This window comes from Trachypithecus francoisi, unplaced genomic scaffold (genome assembly GCF_009764315.1).
Source record: "Trachypithecus francoisi isolate TF-2019V2 unplaced genomic scaffold, Tfra_2.0 Lachesis_group20, whole genome shotgun sequence".
In the NCBI taxonomy this organism is placed as follows: Eukaryota; Metazoa; Chordata; class Mammalia; order Primates; family Cercopithecidae; genus Trachypithecus; species Trachypithecus francoisi.
Window position 1 is genome coordinate 12440706 of NW_022681466.1, and position 18165 is coordinate 12458870.

The following is an 18165-nucleotide window of genomic DNA, read 5'->3' on the forward strand; positions in this document are numbered from 1 at the left end:
GAAAGTGCAAAATGTTGGCTATCACATCACTAAATGCAGCATTTTGTGTTCAGAACCAGTGGGGGCAGTCATTCCTGCACAAGATTCCTGAAAGCCTGAGGAGGCTGAATTATGTAAATCTAAAAGGATTCCATCTAATTAGGAGATAAGAAATTTTCGCCTTCACCTGCACCAGAAGGATGCACGGAAACACGTCATTTAGAACATCCCGGGCCCAACATTCAGGTATCCGTGCCACTTCTCTGTACGGGTCCAAGGAGGCCGCGGTGTTCGTGGCGGTCGCCAAGACCGGCGGGCTGTGGTTTCGAACCCGCGGCAACGGCGCGCGGCCGGGGGAGGTGCTCGGACTTCGCGTTCCGCGGCGCCTGGCCCGGCGCGGCCGCCGTAGCGGGAGGATCCGCGCTACGGTGGCCGTGAGGCGGCGGTGGCGATTGGACTCGGTGGGGCCGGGGCCGGGGGCGGGCGCCGCCATGGGCAACCTGTTCGGCCGCAAGAAGCAGAGCCGGGTCACGGAGCAGGACAAGGCCATCCTGGTGAGGACCCGGGCCCGGGGCCGGGCCAGGGCCGGGGCGGGCGGCGGGGCCGGAAGAGCCCCGCGCCCTCGGCCCCCCGCGTTTGGGTGGGGAAACTGAGGCGCGGCGCGCAGCCGGGCCACTCGGCCTCTCCGCCCTGCTCCCTCCTCGCCCGCGGGGCCTCGGGCCAGGGTCTCCTGCGCGGCGCCGTGGCTGCCGACTTCCCCCGGGCCCGCGCGTCCGCCTCTGCGAGCCCCGCCGGGGTGGGCGCGGCCGTTGACTGCGGGATTCGACGCCGGCGTTCGGGGCTTGGCCCCAGCCTGGCGGCCTGGCCGTGGGGTCCGCGCGGCGCTGGGCTTTCCCTGGCTCTGGGCCCGCAGGAGCAGGTCCCGGCCCCGGGGGTCCCGGCGCTCCCGGAGTCGCTGCCCCCGCCCACGTCCCGCGGCTCATTTGCCCCCTGGTGCCCTGGGCCGGAGCCCCCTCGGCGCTCCTGGCTTCGCGAGGCCGTACGGGGCCATCCCCTCTCCCTCGCCCCATTCAGGCCAGGACTGGAAGGAAGTCTGCCCTGGTCCGAGGAGCGGCCGCCAGGTGCGCCGACCGCCTGCCGGGGTCCTGCCGGGTTTCCGCAGCGCCTGGGTGCAGGACCACCGTGTTACCGTGTTTGGCGCGTTTGTTTGCGGCGACTCCAGACTGACCCCCCGGGGCACAGCCGGGCCGGTGGTCGTGCCTGTTCCCATGTGAAAGTTAGCTTCTGTAGGAGAAGGAATCGCTGGGCATGTCAGGGACACGGCGGGTTAAGAATAGTCAATTTTTGTAACGGGATAAACGTGTCATGAGAGAGACCCCGAAATGGGAGCAGGGCTAGCTTTTTCGGATGCTTTCTTTTCTAAATTTTGTGCAACAGAAATAATTTCATACTAAAAGAGAAGTGAATGCAAATGAAAGACGGGATCTTACTTTGGCATCTGAGTCCATAAGCTATGAAAAGAAACAACGGGCACGTTTGTCCCTAGAGAAGATGGGCACAGCGCTGGGCACCGTCCCGAGCTGCCTGTAAGACAGCTGGGCCCAGCCTCCATCGTCCACCCTCCACCTACCCTGGCAGCCCCAGGGCACTCCCTCCCCTCCCTTTAAGGACTCAGTTCCGGTTTCTCTTCAAGCACTTGCCAAGCACTTGCCAAGGGCCACTGTGGGCTCTTGGCTGTGCAGACCCGTGTTCCCGGCTGCCATAGGTCTCCCCAGGATTTGGGGTGCTTGGGAACAGCATCCTTAGTACACAGTAGCACAAATGATTGCTTTTTTCTTTTTTTTTCTGTTTTTCTAGGATAACAGGTGTTCCCCACGCAGCCTGTGACCCTCCACTGAGACCTCGTTTTACAGGGGGCAGCCTGGCCACACCTTTGGCCCCTGAGTCTCCCCAGCAGTGGGGCTGGACAGGGGGCACCTTTCACTGTGGAGGACCCACAGGTCTTGGCACTGTGGAGCGGAGACTCCGAGGGTGGAGGGAGCACTCTCTTCCTATGCAGAGCCTGAAAGAGGCACACAGGCCCTGACCCAGCTAATTCCCCTCAGCCTCCTGCCTTAAGGCCATAATCCCTGTGCCTGCATGGGCTCATCATTGTCTGAAGTGATGACGTTTGGAAAACTCAAGGGCCTGATAGGGCAGGACTGGCTGAAGTTCCTCAGTGGCCGAGTGCCCTCTCTGGGGCGGCGCACAGATGAGAGGCGGTCAGCGGGGCCGCGGGGCACATCACCCAGTGCGTGTCCCTGCAGCTGGATGGTTGGCAAAGGGGCAGGGAAGCCACAGGCACCTCATGTGGCTGAAGCCCGAGGAGAGATGCTGGGGGGATGTCTGAGTCCTATCCTGGCCGTGTGGCTGCTGGCACTTGGGTACTCACCCCCTGCATGTTCTCGAGTCAGAACCTTTTTTTTTTTTTTCCCCGAGATGCAGTCTCGCTCTGTTGCCCAGGCTGCAGTGCAGTGGCACAATCTTGGCTCACTGCAAGCTCCGCCTCCCGGGTTCACGCCATTCTCCTGCCTCAGCCTCCTGAGTAGCTGGGACTACAGGCGCCGCCACCACACCCGGCTAATTTTTTTTTTTTTGTATTTTTAGTAGAGATGGGATTTCACCCTGTTAGCCAGGATGGTCTCGATCTCCTGACCTCGTGATCCGCCCGCCTCAGCCTCCCAAAGTGCTGGGATTACAGGCATGAGCCACTGCGCCCGGCCAAGTCCAAGCCTTTGAGGTCCTGGCAGCTGCTCCCTGACCGGAGCCCAGAGCGCTCGTACCGCTGGCGGGCAGGCTCGAGGGTGGACCCGCGGTAATGCCGCGGTGGTCCTTCCCATCCCTGTGATGGACTGTGGGGTCCGGGTGGACCCTCTGGTGGGACCGCCCCATACGTGGCAGGATGTGGAGCAGTGTCCCTGGCTTCCGCCCCCCAGATGTGTCCAGACAGCACCACCTGTCCCCTGGGAGACAGCCCTGCCCCATGAAGGACACTCGTGGAGGGCCGCCTGGCCTCCATGTCCGGCGCTCAGTAGCACGGCCAGGGCCTGCAGCGTGGGCTCGGTGACGCCAGGCCCGCTCTCTTTTGGCAGCAACTGAAGCAGCAGCGGGACAAGCTGAGGCAGTACCAGAAGAGGATTGCCCAGCAGCTGGAGCGTGAGCGCGCCCTGGCCCGGCAGCTGCTGCGGGACGGCAGGAAGGAGTGAGTGGGCCCGGGCAACGTGGGCACCCTGTCGGCTGGGGTGGGGTGCCGGGCAGGGCCACAGCGGGTCACTCTCGGGCTTCCCTCTGCAGACGGGCCAAGCTGTTGCTCAAGAAGAAACGCTACCAGGAGCAGCTCCTGGACAGGACAGAGAACCAGATCAGCAGCCTGGAGGCCATGGTAGGTGGCCAGGCGCTTCGCCCTGGGGTGCAGGTGCAGCTGGAGACAGCTCTGCCCGGCTGCATGGGCGTCGGAATTTCTCCCGAGAGCTCAAATCGCCTCCTCTCAGATGCCTCGGGCTGAAGCTGACCTGAAATGGGGCGGGCCTGGAGTCCTGGGGAGTCTGCTAATGGTCTTCAGGGGCTGGGGGCAAGTTGTCTCTCGCAGGACTGAGGGGGGAAGGCTGGGCCACCCCTGGGCGATGTGGGTAGGTCAGGGGTCTGCATGGGGGACTGAGTGTCCCTGGTGTTAGGGACCCGAGCGGCGTGGTTCTGCTCCTTGGTAACCAGAGCTACTGACTAGCAAGCAGCGGTCCCGAGTGTCTCCCCGGCACCTTCTCTGTCCTGCGCGTCCCCACCTGGCAGCGGGAGAGGACAGGGAGGAGCAGGTGTCAGGAGTTGCCCTCACGCCCAGCAGTGCCCGCCCAGTGTGGTGTGAACCCTGCCCCTGGGCCAGGAGGAGGGCACGCCGGATCCTCAGCACCTGCGTCTGCTCTGGTTTCCTTTTCAGGTTCAGAGTATTGAGTTCACCCAGATCGAAATGAAGGTGATGGAGGGGCTGCAGTTTGGAAACGAGTGTCTGAACAAGATGCACCAGGTGGGTCTCTGCAGGGCCGGGGCATGGAGGCACGGGGAGCCCAGTGGGGCTGGAGTTGGGGATAGGATGGGGGGCTTGTCCCACGGTGTTTGTGTCAGACACAGGGCAAGAGGCTGGCAGGAGAGATGTGTTGGGTGCTGCCAGGCAGGCAGGGATGCAGTGACCTGAGGGTGGGGTGCAGCACAGGCTGGGAACTGTGGGAACTGGGTCCCCAGGCGCCAAAGTGACATAGAGGGGAAGTCTGAGGGTAGGAAGGGGTCCAGTAAACTAATCACAGAAGGCTTCCTGGAGGTGGTGGGGCGTGGTGGCTCACACCTGTAATCCTAGCACTTTGGGAGGCCGAGGCAGGCAGATCACCTGAGGTCAGGAGTTTGAGACCAGCCTGGCCAACATAGTGAAACTCTGTCTCTACCAATAATACAAAAATGAGCCAGTCGTGGTGGCAGGCACCTGTAAACCCAGCTACTCAAGAGGCTGAGGCAGGAGAATCGCTTGAACCGGGAGGCAGAGGTTGCAGTGAGCCGAGATTGTGCCACTGCACTCCAGCCAGGGCGATAAGAGCAAAAAGAAGGCTTCTGGGAGGAGGTGAATACCAGCCTCGTCTCAGGCCGGGCATGGATGTGAAGCCCAGCGTGGCCATACCACATTCCCCCAGCAACCCCATCACACTGCTGACGTGGGGGGGCCAGTGGGTGGGGCTAGTTGGAGAGCCGGGGTCTCACCTGGCAGGAGGTCTGGCTGTGCCACTTTTCCAAGTGTCTGGTGAGTACTGGTGGTGTGTGCCGGTCAAGCACAAGTGGCCTTTTGACCTTGCCACTCAAAAGAAATCAACTCACCTGCCAGAATGTTCCACCTTTTGCTTATTTTTACCTGTGACTGTGAGAGCTGACTCAGGTGTGAGAAGCGGGCATCAGAGCACTGCAATCGTGGCCTCTGAAAAGACTCATGGAACGGCTCTTGTGGCCTCAGGACGGGGCCATGCCTGGGACACGCATGGCTTGGCCTCATTTAAACAGAGACAGGAGCTGGGGGTGGTGGCACGCACTATAGTCCCAGCTACTCAGATGGGTCACTTGAGCCCAGCCTGGGCAACACAGCCAGACTTTGTCTCTAAAAAATAAATAAAAATAAACGGGTGAGGCCGAGGCCCTGAGAGCCCAGGAGGCCTCTGTCGGGGGTCTACCATTGGCCCCACCCACAAGAGTCAACACCTGTCACCCTCATCCACAGGTAATGTCCATTGAAGAGGTGGAGAGGATCCTGGACGAGACGCAGGAGGCCGTGGAGTACCAGCGGGTAGGTGGCACCCTGACCCGTCTGCCCCCAACTGTGGGAACCCACAGGGCCACCCTCTGTCCACCCCCGTGTGGGTCAAACTGTCCCACACCCTGCAGCGGCCGCCTCCTCTCACGGGGCCAGACCCAGCCACAAGCCACCTCCTTCCTCCATGAGGGGCCTCCTCCTCGCTGCTCTCACCACACCTGTCCTTCTGCAGCAAATAGATGAGCTCCTGGCAGGAAGCTTCACTCAGGAGGATGAAGACGCCATCCTGGAGGAGCTGAGCGCGATCACTCAGGTAACGGCCCCTCAGGACTGGGCACGGTCACTCGGGCGACGGGACCCCCAGAGCTCAGACCCCCAGTAGGCCCTGCCTGTGCTGATCCCGTATGCGGTGTCCCTTAAGTAAACAGTCTGGGGTTTGTGACTGGCTTTCTACCTGAGGTGACTTGGTTTTCAGAGTTGCTCACCCGACAGTCTGGTGCAGGCAGGCTGGCCCGTGCCCTGGACGGAGCTAGGAGGCTGGGCCTTCCTGGTGCCTCGGCCTCTTTCTGTGCCCGGCTGTCACGGATGTGGTGCTCAATTCATGGGCTGGCTTTCCCCAGCCGTGGCTGCTGACTCACGTCCCACGCAGGCCCTCGCTGTGGGGTCGCGTCCTGGCCCCACGCTCACATCCAGGCTCTGAGTCTGAGTTCACTCCCCGACAAGGGGGTTGTCCTCTCTGGGCCCCTGCCTCAGTCTGCCAGATTCTCATGGTGCCCCAGAGCCGGCCCCTGCCTCAGTCTGCCAGATTCTCATGGTGCCCCAGAGCCGGCCCCTTCCTCAGTCTGCCAGATTCTCATGGTGCCCCAGAGCCAGCCCCTGCCTCAGTCTGCCAGATTCTCATGGTGCCCCAGAGCCGACCTCTGCCCCAGCCCTGCTGCCAGCTGCCCCAGTGCTTTGGTGCTATGTGGCCCGTGGTGCGCCGTGCCCACCTGCCCGCTCAGTTACTTTTTCCTGAGGGTCCGAGTCCTCAGGGGCCTCCAGGGCAGGCCAGTTGAGAGGCGGAAGCACCGTTGCTGGCTTAGGTAGCCAGGATCACTGGGACAGCATTGTACCACGGCCCACCCCACAGTGGTGGACACCAGCATGACCTGGGTGTCTGTGTCATCCACCCCTGGGTCCCTGAAAGCCAGGGTCTCTGGGGTATACCCAGGACGTGGCCACCTGACGGCCCCTCGGGGCCTCAGGGTCTGTTGGGAGGCGCCTCCATGGTGGCAGCCGCATCACCTCCTGGGGATTCTGGTGGTGCCAGAAGCTGGGGCGGGTGCAGACTTGCGTCTTATGAGCAGCACGTTCCTGTCCGCTTTAACTCTGGCTGAGAGCAGCTGACTGACAGGATCCGTGTACTCTCACGGAGGCCCAGGAAGCCCGGGGCCGACCTGTCACCTGCTCATGGCCTTACCCTTTGCTTCTTGCAGGAACAAATAGAGCTGCCAGAGGTTCCCTCCGAGCCCCTTCCTGAGAAGATCCCAGGTATTTCCATGCTTGATTCTTTTGAATGGTTGGAATTCACAGGAGAACAGAGGATTCTAGAAAGGAGCAAGACAGAATGCTCCCAGCCCTTCCCACTTGCCTGAGGTTGTCCCGGCCTTCCTGGGCCATGGGCAAGCCCTGCGCGCCTGGCTGTGTGGCTCGGGGGCGGGTGTGCCTGGCCTTGGGGTTGGGCTTGGGTTTCCCAGGGGTTGGGTAACTGGGTAACCTCGTAAGAGAGCCATGCCCCATTCCAAGAGGCACATTCAGAAATCAGAACTGGGAAAGGCTTCTTTAGCAACTCCTGCTCATTCCCAGGGTCTAGCCCAGGATTAGCCGTCAGCCAGGTATGGCTCTCCCTGTGGCACCGCTCCGCACAGGCTCTCCACCTGCCCGCTGGGAACCTGAGTCTTAGAACCATCCATCCACATTTGTTCTGTTCCTTTACCCATCTTTGGGGCTCTTCTCTCTGGGGCCCACTGTCCCGTGTCCCTGGCCCTGTCTGTCAGCCCCATTGGCTTCCTGTTTGTCACCTGCCTCCCCCAGAGCTGGGCGTGCCCTTCCGTAGTGCGAAGCCTCCTGAGCTGACCCTTGCCACCCCGTGGCCTCGTTCCTCTCTAGAGGTCTCTGCCTGTGGGTCTGTGGCATGTCATAAACATCTCTGTTTCCTCCACAGAAAACGTACCTGTCAAGGCCAGGCCCAGGCAGGCGGAGCTGGTGGCAGCTTCGTAACGTGGCCGCCTCTTGCGGGACTCGCGGGGGTGCCCCAGGGACTGTGGCCCACAGAGAGTTTGGGTCGTGGCCAGCCCCTGACCGGGTTCCCTGGAGCCCAGCACGCACGGTGCTGAGCAGAGCCACAGCCACGCAGGCGCACGTGCAGGACGACTTCAGAGTGTCTCCTGGCGACCTCGAGCCTGAACGCACTCAGGCGCCACTGGCCTGCTCTCATTCTGGATTAAAACCTCGGCTGAGCCCAGCTTCTGCCGGTTGTGGCTCCCCCGGTGGCCGCGGCCCAGGCCCGATGCCTCTGGTGCTGTTCCCCTGCAGTCCCAGCCCCCGCGTGGCTCGCGCATCTGTGAGGAAGACACCTCCAGACCTTGGGGTCCCCGCACTTCCTCTCGCTCCTCGCTGCTCCCATTCGCTGGTGCAGGCTTCCGTTAAGGGGCCCCTCCCTTGGCCTGGCTTCTGGCGCCCCTCAGCTTCCCTGCTGGTGGGCGGACCCCAAGGAGACCAGCATGTGCTGAACCTCTCCGTGCCTCTGCCTCAGCACCCCAGACGCCCACCTCCCGTTTGAAGGTGGCCGACCGGGGTGTTCTTGCTGGATTGACGACTCCCAGAGCCCTGACTCCCCGCTTGCCACTCACGGCTCTGTCCACCAGGGCTCGGCCCTGCTGCGAAAGGACCTCTGACGCTCGGGAGACGCTGCTTCAGCAGGTGCAGCCCCCGAAGTTTGTCCATGGGGGTCCCTTGCGGCTGGGGCTCATGGAACTGCGAGACCCAGGACTCTCCTGCCCTGCAGGCCTCTGAGCCACCAGCAGCCAGGACTGGAGGCTGTGGGGCATGGTGTGACTTCTCGTGCACAGGGCTGGTTTGGTTATGAGACGATCTCGCTGGAACTGCCCCTGCCCGTGGAAAACCACGAGGACAAAGGGAGCCGCCATCTCGACCCCCAAACAGGCCAGCCCGTATTAAAATTGGCCCTGCACGCCCACTGCCTTGTGGACTTGGGCGCAGTGGGCACCTAGGCGTGGCTCCCTCTGTGGGAGTGTGGGTGGGTTTGTGTGGCCCCTCCCCCATGGTGACCCTGACCGAAGCCCGGCCCCTTGACCAACATGGGGACGCTCACTGGAGGGCGCCTCCCCAGCCAGGCCAGGCCTGGGCTCTGCACATGTGAGATGGAGGCTCTGGGCCCTGAGGGCCACCTCTGGGCAGCTGCCCTCTGTGAAGGCCAGGGGCTGCTCTGACCAGGCTGACTGCCTATCTCCCTCCAGTGGCTTCGTGTAATCCTGGGTCTGAGGGTGGGCGGTCACGCGAGGGACGCAGACAGTGCGGTGCTCCCAGAGGGTCGTGGGTTTGGGGTCCTGGTGCCCAGGTGGGAATCTTGATGTGCGGGGAACATGCTGGGCAGGTGCCCCCCAAGGGGTGGCTCCACACCCTGCACTGCCAGGTTCTCGGGACTGAGGAAGCTGAAGACCTGGGTTTGCGGGAAAGTCTTGTTTCTCCGCGTGGTGGCAGCTCTCCTGCAGTGCGCATGTCAGCTGGGGGTGAGGGGGTCTTCCAACCACCCTTGTGGGAATTCTGCAGAAAACTAGTTGGCTGGGCCTCCCCCTGTCTGTCCCCACGACTGCCAGGCAGCCTGGAGGGCGTCTCACGATGAGGCTCCAGCCCCATGACCTGCTTCCTGCAGCAGTGCGTCCCAGGCCTGTGGAGCACCAGCTCAGGGTCCCAGACTGCATGGAGGTACCAGGAGCCTGCGCTCGGGAGCTGCAGGTGCGGCTGGAGGGGCCTTGGCTACTGTTAAGTCCCAGGCCTCAGTCACAGCCTTTCCACACCCTGCCAGTGGGGCAGATGCCTCCTTTCCCTCTGCCTCCTTTAGAACCCAGGGGCCTCCACCAGAGAGGCCAGGTGTTCTGGCAGCATTTTGTGGCAGGACTCTGCTCTCAGCCCTGACTGGAGCAGCTGTCCACAGTGTCCTCTCCCTTGTGCCAAGTTCCTGGTCAGCGCCCAGGAGGCCATCCAGGGAACACCAGTAACCGTCCGTCCCTGCTGCAGCACAGTCGGGGGCAGGGTGGGGTCCATGTTCCCTCCTGCTATCCAAGAAGTGAGAGCCTGAGTAATGATCAGCGTGTTCTGTGTACCAGTGTTCCTTCCTGAACCTCGCAAGGGTCTGCCTGGACAACCCAGGGTGACGAGCTGATTCCCAGCTCTGGCATTGGTGTGGCCTGGCTGGCCGCCTCCTAGTTCTGTCAGTGCAGAGCCCAGTGCTGGCCGGAGCCCCACCAACCTGATCTCCTAATCTAGGTTGGGGACACAGGACCATGACAATCACAAGTCAAAATTAGGTGTGGAACCTCAGGGCGGAGCTGGTGTCCTGCCAGAGATGCCTGGGGGCCGGGGGGAGGACTTGGAGGAGGAGAGGCTGCAGAGAGCAGGGACACAGAGGGTGGGGGGGGTTCACACAAAGGGTGGCTCAGAGAGTGGGGAAGGGGCGTAGAGGAGGAGCCATAACCAGCAGCTTTGAGGGGTGTTGGAGCCCGCCAGCCACAGAGGACTTCTCAGGGAGGGAATGGGGCATGATGTGGAAATGGTGCCCTCGTTTTCAGAGGCTGCAGACACTTTCTGTGGAAGGCACACTTGGCTGTGGTGCAGGCAGTGTGGCAGCTAGAAATGTGTGGGACGGGCTAGGTGCGGTGACTCACGTCTGTAATCCCAGCATTTTGGGAGGCCAAGGTGGGCGAATCACGAGGTCAAGAGATTGAGACCATCCTGGCCAACTTGGTGAAACCCCGTCTCTACTAAAAATACAAAAATTAGCTGGGCGTGGTGGCATGCGCCTGTAGTCCCTGCACTCAGGAGGCTAAGGCAGGAGAATTGCTTGAACCTGGGAGGGGGAGGTTACAGTGAGCCGAGCTCATGCCACTGTACTTGAGCCTGGCGACAGAGCGAGACTTTTTCAAAAAAAAAAAAAAAAAAAAAACGTGGGACAGAATGGAGGGGCCGTCCTGGACGGGATGGGGCCCCTGACCCCTGCGTGCCCGCGCTCAGCCAGCTCCTGCGCAGAGCAAGTACTCGGGGGAGGGGAGGATGGTTTGCTCCAAACTCAAATCCCAACTGTTGGCTGGCTTGGCTGCAGAATCTTTGGGCCCTGGTTTCTGCACAAATGCAGTCTTGGGGGTGGCCCTTGGGGGTCTCTTCCAGCTCTGAGTCCACTTCTGTCCCCAGCCTGTAAACTGTCTGCACATATTGACCCTTGGTCTCTCAGGGACTCAACTGCAGAAACGCTTTGTCCATTTTGTGCTGCTATCACAGATGCTTGAGACTGGGTAATTTATGACAAATGATCAACTGGCTCACAGCACCGGAAAGGTGCCAGCATCTGGTGAGGGCCGTCCAGCTACGCCGTCACATGGTGGAAGGCAGGAGGGGAGCCACCGCACGCTTTTAGAACCAATCCCAGCTGTTAGGGTGCAGCCTTCATGGCCTGACCACCCTCTAAAGATCCCACTCTCAATCCTGTTACAAAGGCAATGAAACGTCAACAGGTTTTGGAGGGGACAAACATTTAAACCATAGCAGAAAGTGTGGAAGGAACAGTAACCACACTGAACAGAACGACCATGGTGATTAAAGAAACCCCAAGTGAGGCCGGGGGCGGTGGCTCAAGCCTGTAATCCCAGCACTTTGGGAGGCCGAGACGGGCGGATCACAAGGTCAGGAGATCGAGACCATCCTGGCTAACACGGTGAAACCCCGTCTCTACTAAAAATACAAAAATCTAGCCGGGCGAGGTGGCGGCGCCTGTAGTCCCAGCTACTCGGGAGGCTGAGGCAGGAGAATGGCGGGAACCCGGGAGACGGAGCTTGCAGTGAGCTGAGATCTGGCCACTGCACTCCAGCCTGGGTGACAGAGCGAGACTCCGTCTCAAAAAAAAAAAAAAAAAAAAAGAAACCCCAAGTGAGGCCGGGGGCGGTGGCTCAAGCCTGTAATCCCAGCACTTTGGGAGGCCGAGACGGGCGGATCACAAGGTCAGGAGATCGAGACCATCCTGGCTAACACGGTGAAACCCCGTCTCTACTAAAAATACAAAAATCTAGCCGGGCGAGTGGCGGCGCCTGTAGTCCCAGCTACTCGGGAGGCTGAGGCAGGAGAATGGCGGGAACCCGGGAGACGGAGCTTGCAGTGAGCTGAGATCTGGCCACTGCACTCCAGCCTGGGTGACAGAGCGAGACTCCGTCTCAAAAAAAAAAAAAAAAAAAGAAACCCCAAGTGAAACCATGACCTGTTTTACATAATCCTGGAGAGAACAGTGCAGCCCTAGTGCTTGCTGGGCTGTGGGGACAGGGTCCATCCAGCTCAACAGCATCCAGCAGCCCCTCCGGGCTGCCAGCAGACAGATGTTGAGAGCAGCACTGATAGTTTGGGGGGGTGTGTGTAGACAGGGTCTCACTGTTGCCCAGGCTGGAGTGCAGTGGTGTAATTATGACTCACTGCAGCCTGGAACCCAGGGGCTCAAGCAATCCTCCCACCTCAGCCTCCCGAGTAGCTGGGACTACAGGTGTGTGCCACCAAATCCAGCTAATTTTTGTTACTTTTTGTAGAGATGGGGTCTCACTATGTTGCCCAGGCTAATAGCTTTTAAAAAATGACCATACAGGACGGCTGGGTGAGGTGGCTCACGCCTGTCATCCCAGCACTTTGGGAGGCCGAGGCAGGCAAATCACCTGAGGTCGGGAGTTCAAGGCCAGCCTGACCAACACAGAGAAACCCCGTCTCTACTAAAAGTACAAAATTAGCCAGGAGTGGTGGCGGGCGCCTGTAATCCCAGCTACTCAGGAAGCTGAGGCAGGAGAATCGCTTGAACCCGGGAAGCAGAGGTTGCAGTGAGCCGAGATCTCGCCACTGCACTCCAGCCTGGGCAACAATGAACTCCATGTCAAAAAAAAAAAAAAACAGGAAAACAGAAGATCAATTTTAAGTACAGTGCTGTAATTTCAGCACATGTGGACTCGTGTAACCACCAGGATAACCTTCCATCACCCCCGAAACTCCCGCCAGCCCTTTAGGGTTGCCCCTACCCCCAGCCCCACCAGCCCCTGGTGACCACTGATCTATCCTCCAACCCATAGTGTTTTTCCGGGAATGTCACATAAACAGAAGCCCACCATGGGTCACCTTTCTGGCGCCTTTCTCTCCGCACAAAGTCTTTGTCCTTGTGAAGCTGTCAAGTGCCAAATGCTTGTCCCTTTTCCCTGCTGGGTAATAATCCCGGTGCCGCCCTTGCTGTTGGTTGATGCACGTCTGGCTGCTTTTCGCTGGCTGTGAGCGGAGTTGCTAGGGACATTGCCACGGGGCTGTGAGAGCGGAGTTTTTTCTCTCCGGTGACCCTGAGCTGCGCCTTTCTCAGACACCCGCCTCCGGAAGCCCCAGGCGCTCTGCGGGGGTTCTTGGGGGAGGAGGTGGGCGTTCTCGTTATTTCAGCGGCGCTGCCCTTGGACCTGCGGGAGGGACCGTGGGACCCGAGATATCCCCGCCTGGCCTCTGCTCCTTACCCGGGGGTGGGTCTCGCCCACCCAACCTCGGGAAAGGACGCTTCTGGAAGGAGGGGCGCCCCGGGACCCCGCCCAGCCCTGCCCTGTCCTACCCAGCTCAGCCCTTCCCGGGGCAGCGGCGCGGGAAACGTCGGGCGGCTCACGGGCGTCGTCATGGCAACGCCGCGGGCTCCCGAGGTCGCGAGGAGCCAGGACCTCGGGCCCCTCCGCCCCTCCACCCCCGCCCCCCGCCCTTCCTGGCTGCGGCTGGACCCGGCTGCGCGGGACGCGGGGCCGCCTTCCCGGGGATCACCAGGGACCACCCGGCGCGTTCCCTGGGAATCCGCACCCCTAGCCCTAGCGCTCCAGAGCGACCCGGGACAGCCCCTGGCTGCCTGCAGAGGGCCCCTGGGCGAGCCCCGGGTGGACCCAGGAGTGAGCACCCAGTGCGGGGGAACGATGATCCCGCGAGGGAAGCGCACGGGCGGCAGGAGCTGTGGGAGCAGCCCCGGGAGAAAGGGGCGTGGAGCGCGCGCTGAGCTGTCCTTTCCCGCAGCGGCCCCGCGGTTGGAGCGTGGGTTTGGGTTTTGGTTTTTCTTCTGTGGCAACAGCTCTGTCGAGATATTACTCGCCTGCCATACAACTCACCCATTTTAAGAGTACACCTCAGGGGTCCAGCGTGTAGTGACAAACCCGCCGCCATCACCACAGCCAGTTTCAGAACATTTTCATCTCTTCAAAAGAAACCCTGTACCGTTCAGCGGTCACCCTCCTGGTCCCCATCCGGTCCCCGTCCCGCCCTCAGCAGCCCCGCACTGTCCGTAAAGCCCCCTGTCCTGCACTGTAGGTGCAATCTATACCTTGGGATCTGTTGTGACTTTCACATAACAGCCTTTCCAGGCTCACCTGTGCTATCGTATGGACCAGTCCTTTGGCGGGGGAGGGGGTTGTTTTGGTTTTGGTTTTGGTTTTGGTTTTTTTTGTTTGTGTGTGTGTGTCTTTTATTGAGCCAGGCGTGGTGGCGGGCGCCTATAATCGCAGCTACTCAGGAGGCCGAGGCAGGAGATCACTGGAGCTCAGGAGTTGGAGGCTGCAAAGACCTCATTGTGCCACTGGATTCCACCCTGGGCGACAGAACACGACTCTGTCTTTAAAAAAAAAAAAAAATGCCTGCTGAGGTGGCTCACACCTGTAATCCAGCACTTTGGGAAGCCGAGGCGGGTGGATTACCTGAGATCAGGAGTTCGAGACCAGCCTGACCAGCATGGAGAAACACCGTTTTTACTAAAAATACAAAATTAGCCAGGTGTGGTGGCGCATGCCTGTAATCCCAGCTACTCTGGAGGCTGAGGCAGGAGAATCGCTTGAACCTGGGAGGCAGAGGTTGCAGTGAGCCAACATCATGCCATTGCACTCCAGCCTGGGTAACAGAACGAGACTCTGTCTCAAAAAAAAAGACAAAAAACAAGCAAACAAAAATCAGCCAGGCCTCGTGGCGCACACCTGTAGTCCCAGCTCTGTGGAGGCTGAGGCAGGAGAATTGCTTGAGCCCATGAGGCAGAGGTTGCAGTGAGCCAAGATCACACACTGCCCTCCAGCCTGGCAACAGAGTGAGACTCCGTCTGGTATAAATAAAACAAAAATTTTTTTTTTTTTTTTTTTTTTTTTTTGAGACGGAGTCTCGCTCTGTCGCCCAGGCTGGAGTGCAGTGGCTGGATCTCAGCTCACTGCAAGCTCCGCCTCCTGGGTTCATGCCATTCTCCTGCCTCAGCCTCCCACGTAGCTGGGACTACAGGCGCCCGCCACCTCGCCCGGCTAGTTTTTTTTTTTGTATTTTTTAATTTTTAATTTTTTTTAATTTTTTTTTTTTTTTTTTTGAGATGGAGTCTCGCTCTGTCGCCCAGGCTGGAGTGCAGTGGCCAAATCTCAGCTCACTGCAAGCTCCGTCTCCTGGGTTTACGCCATTCTCCTGCCTCAGCCTCCCGAGTAGCTGGGACTACAGGCGCCCGCCACCTCACCCGGCTAGTTTTTTGTATTTTTTTAGTAGAGACGGGTTTCACCATGTTAGCCAGGATGGTCTCGATCTCCTGACCTCGTGATCCGCCCGTCTCGGCTCCCAAAGTGCTGGGATTACAGGCTTGAGCCACCGCGCCCGGCCTTTTTTTTGTATTTTTTTAGTAGAGACGGGTTTCACCGTGTTAGCCAGGATGGACTCGATCTCCTGACCTCGTGATCTGCCCGTCTCGGCCTCCCAAAGTGCTGGGATTACAGGCTTGAGCCACCGCGCCCGGCCAAAAATAATTTTTAAACAAAAACATTCCTTTACAAGTTTCTGTGCGGACAGGGTCTGCTTTTGGGTCTGCACCTGGGAGTGGAATTGCTGGGTCATGTTGTAACTGGATGTTCATCCGTATGACGAACGACCGCACTCTTTTCCACAGTGGCCGTGCCGCTTCACTCCCACCAGCAGTGTGGGATGGTTCTGGTCTCTCCACAGCCTCACCAACTCTTATTTTCCTTTTGATTACAGCCACTCTAGCAGGCATGAGGTGATACAGGATTGTGGCTTTGACCTGCGTTTCTCTGATGTCTGATGACATTGAGCATTTTTTCGTGGGTTTTACTGGCCATTTGTATATCTTAGAGAAATGTCTATTCAGATCATTCGCCTATTTTTAATTGGGGTAATTGTCTTTTTATTGAGTTGTAATACTTTATTCTGGATACTAGACCCTTATTAGATAGATGATTTGCAAATATTTGCACCCATTCTTTGGGTTTGTCTATTTTACCTTTCTGATGGTGTCCCTTGAAGCACAAAAGTTTTTAATTTTGATGAAATCCAGTTTATTTTGTTGTTGTTCCTTGCGCTTTTGGTGTCCCAGCTAAGGAACCCCTGCCTAATCCAAGATCATGAAGATTTGTGTCTATGATTTCTTCTTAACCGTTTTATAGTTTATTTATATTTATATAAAGATGCTTTTGAGACAGGGTCTCGCTCTGTCCCCCAGGCTGGAGTGCAGTGGTGTGACAGCTCACTGCAGCCTTGACCTCCCTGGGCTCAGGTGATCCTCGCACCTCAACCTCCTGAGTAGCTGGCACCACAGATGCACACCATCCAACTGGGCTAATTTTTTTTGTTGTTTTTTTATTTTTTATTTATGTATTTTTCTTGACATGGAGTTTTTCTTGTCGCTCAGGCTGGAGTCCAGTGGCATAATCCTGGCTAACGGCAACCTCCACCTCCTAGGTTCAAGTGATTCTTTTGCCTCAGCCTCCCTAGTAGCTGGGATGACAGGCATGCACCACCATGCCTGGCTAATTTTTGTATTTTTAGTAGAGATGGTTTTGCCATGTTGGCCAGGCTGGTCTGGAATTTCTGACCTCAGGTGATTTGCCCGCATTGGCTTCCCAAAGTTCTGGGATCACAGGTGTGAGCCACTGCATATTTTTATTTTTGTAGAGACAGGGTATCACTGTGGTTGACCAGGCTGGTAAAATTTTAATTCTTTTTTTTTTTTTTTTAATGGGTGGGTGGGGGACAGAGTCTTGCTCTGTGGCCCAGACTGAAGTGCAGTGGCGTGATCTCGGCTCACTGCAACCTCTGCCTCCTGGGTTCAAGCAATTCTCCTGCCTCAGCCTCCTAAGTAGCTGGGACTATAGGCACGCACCACCACGCCCAGCTAATTTTTAGTAGAGACAGGGTTTCACTCTGTTGGCCAGGCTGGTCTTGAACTCCTGACCTCAGGTGATCTGCCCAGCTCAGCCTCCCAAAGTGCTGGGGTTCCGTGAACCACCACGCCATGGGGCACCACGCCCGGCCTGACTTCTTTCTTTTGTATGTGGGTATTTCTCTGTCCCAGCGTCATTTGGTAAAAAGACAGCTCTTTCCCCGTGTCATTGTTTTGGCACCGTGTGGGCACCTGCCGCCTGTCGCTGGGAGCTTCTTTCTAGCCCTCTGTTCTGCCCCATGGCTCTGTGTATCTATTCTTACCTCCTCGTGGCAGCCTTGTAGTAAGCTTGGAGGTTGGGAAGTGTGAGTTCTCCAACTTTGTTCTTCTTTTTCAAGATTGTTTTGGCTATTCTGGGTCCCTCAAATTTCCATGTGAATTTTTAGGATAAGCTTTTCAGTGTCTGCAGAGGAGCCAAGTGAGATTTTGATAGGAGTTGCGTTGAATCTGTGGATGCATTTTGAGAGTGCTGCCATCTCCACGACATGAAGTCCAGGTCCGTGGATTGAGGGTGCCTTTCCATTTATTCTGGTCTTCTCTACTTTCTTTCAACCAAGTTTTGTAGTTTTCAGAGTATAAATTTTGTACTTCTTTTGTTCGGCTTATTACTGTTTTATTTTTGGTGCTATTGTAAATGAAATTTTCTTAATTTCAATTTCAGATTATTATTCATTGTAAATATACAGAAATACAGCTGATTTTGTATATTGAGCTTGTCTCCTGCAATGTTGCTGAACTTATTTATTAGTTTTAGTTTTTGGTTTTTTTAGTGAAATCTTTAGGATTTTTTATATACAAGATAAGGTTACCTGCAAAGAGAGATAGTTTCACCTCTTAATTTCCAACCTGGATGCCTTTCCTTTTCTTCCCTGACTGCCTGGTTAAAGCCTCAGTACAGTGTTGACTAGAAGTGGGTATCTTTACTTCACATTTTTCTATTCCACTCCCAGCCCAAAAATACTAAAAACAGGAAGAAAAAGTCCATACAAAGAATATTTCATGAAAAATTTAACCCATTTCTTTTTCTTTCGCTTTCTTCCCTCTCCTCCTTTCTTTTCCTTGTCTCCTTTTCTTTCTCGCACAGGGCAGGGCAGGGCCAGGGTGAGCGGGCCAGGGCTAGCAGGTCAGCGTAAGGTCAGAACTACTCTGACTTCTGGTGTGTACTTGTCAGTCTTTATGATATTCTTGTAGATGCGATCATGAAACATGAGTTTGATGCTGGTGTGATTGTAGGTGGTCTTGCAGTCAGGTGAACAGTTGCTCCCAAAGAGAACTGACGGCTCAGCCTCAGCCTGGAGGGGATGTAGACCTCTTGTGATATAACTCATTGCTGGGAGGGAAGTCAACAGAGTGAATTAAG

General features: G+C 57.7%; 1 protein-coding gene across 1 annotated transcript; it reads left to right on the forward strand.

The window, feature by feature from the left end:
* Positions 1–358: 358 nt before the first annotated feature.
* Positions 359–8564, forward strand: CHMP6 (charged multivesicular body protein 6). The gene is made up of 8 exons (XM_033182537.1): positions 359–533; positions 3111–3220; positions 3313–3400; positions 3950–4036; positions 5267–5332; positions 5532–5612; positions 6775–6829; positions 7503–8564. The coding sequence occupies exons 1-8, from the start codon at positions 471–473 to the stop codon at positions 7556–7558; spliced, it is 606 nt and encodes a 201-aa protein (XP_033038428.1). The 5' UTR covers positions 359–470; the 3' UTR covers positions 7559–8564.
* The last annotated feature ends 9601 nt before the right edge of the window (positions 8565–18165 follow it).

Bases quoted from the DNA above. Each gene is read 5' to 3' on its own strand.
- CHMP6 (XM_033182537.1), top strand. From the start codon at position 471: ATGGGCAACCTGTTCGGCCGCAAGAAGCAGAGCCGGGTCACGGAGCAG. The intron at 534-3,110 runs GTGAGGACCCGG...CTCTTTTGGCAG, and splicing joins AGCAGGACAAGGCCATCCTG to CAACTGAAGCAGCAGCGGGA. The intron at 5,333-5,531 runs GTAGGTGGCACC...GTCCTTCTGCAG, and splicing joins AGGCCGTGGAGTACCAGCGG to CAAATAGATGAGCTCCTGGC.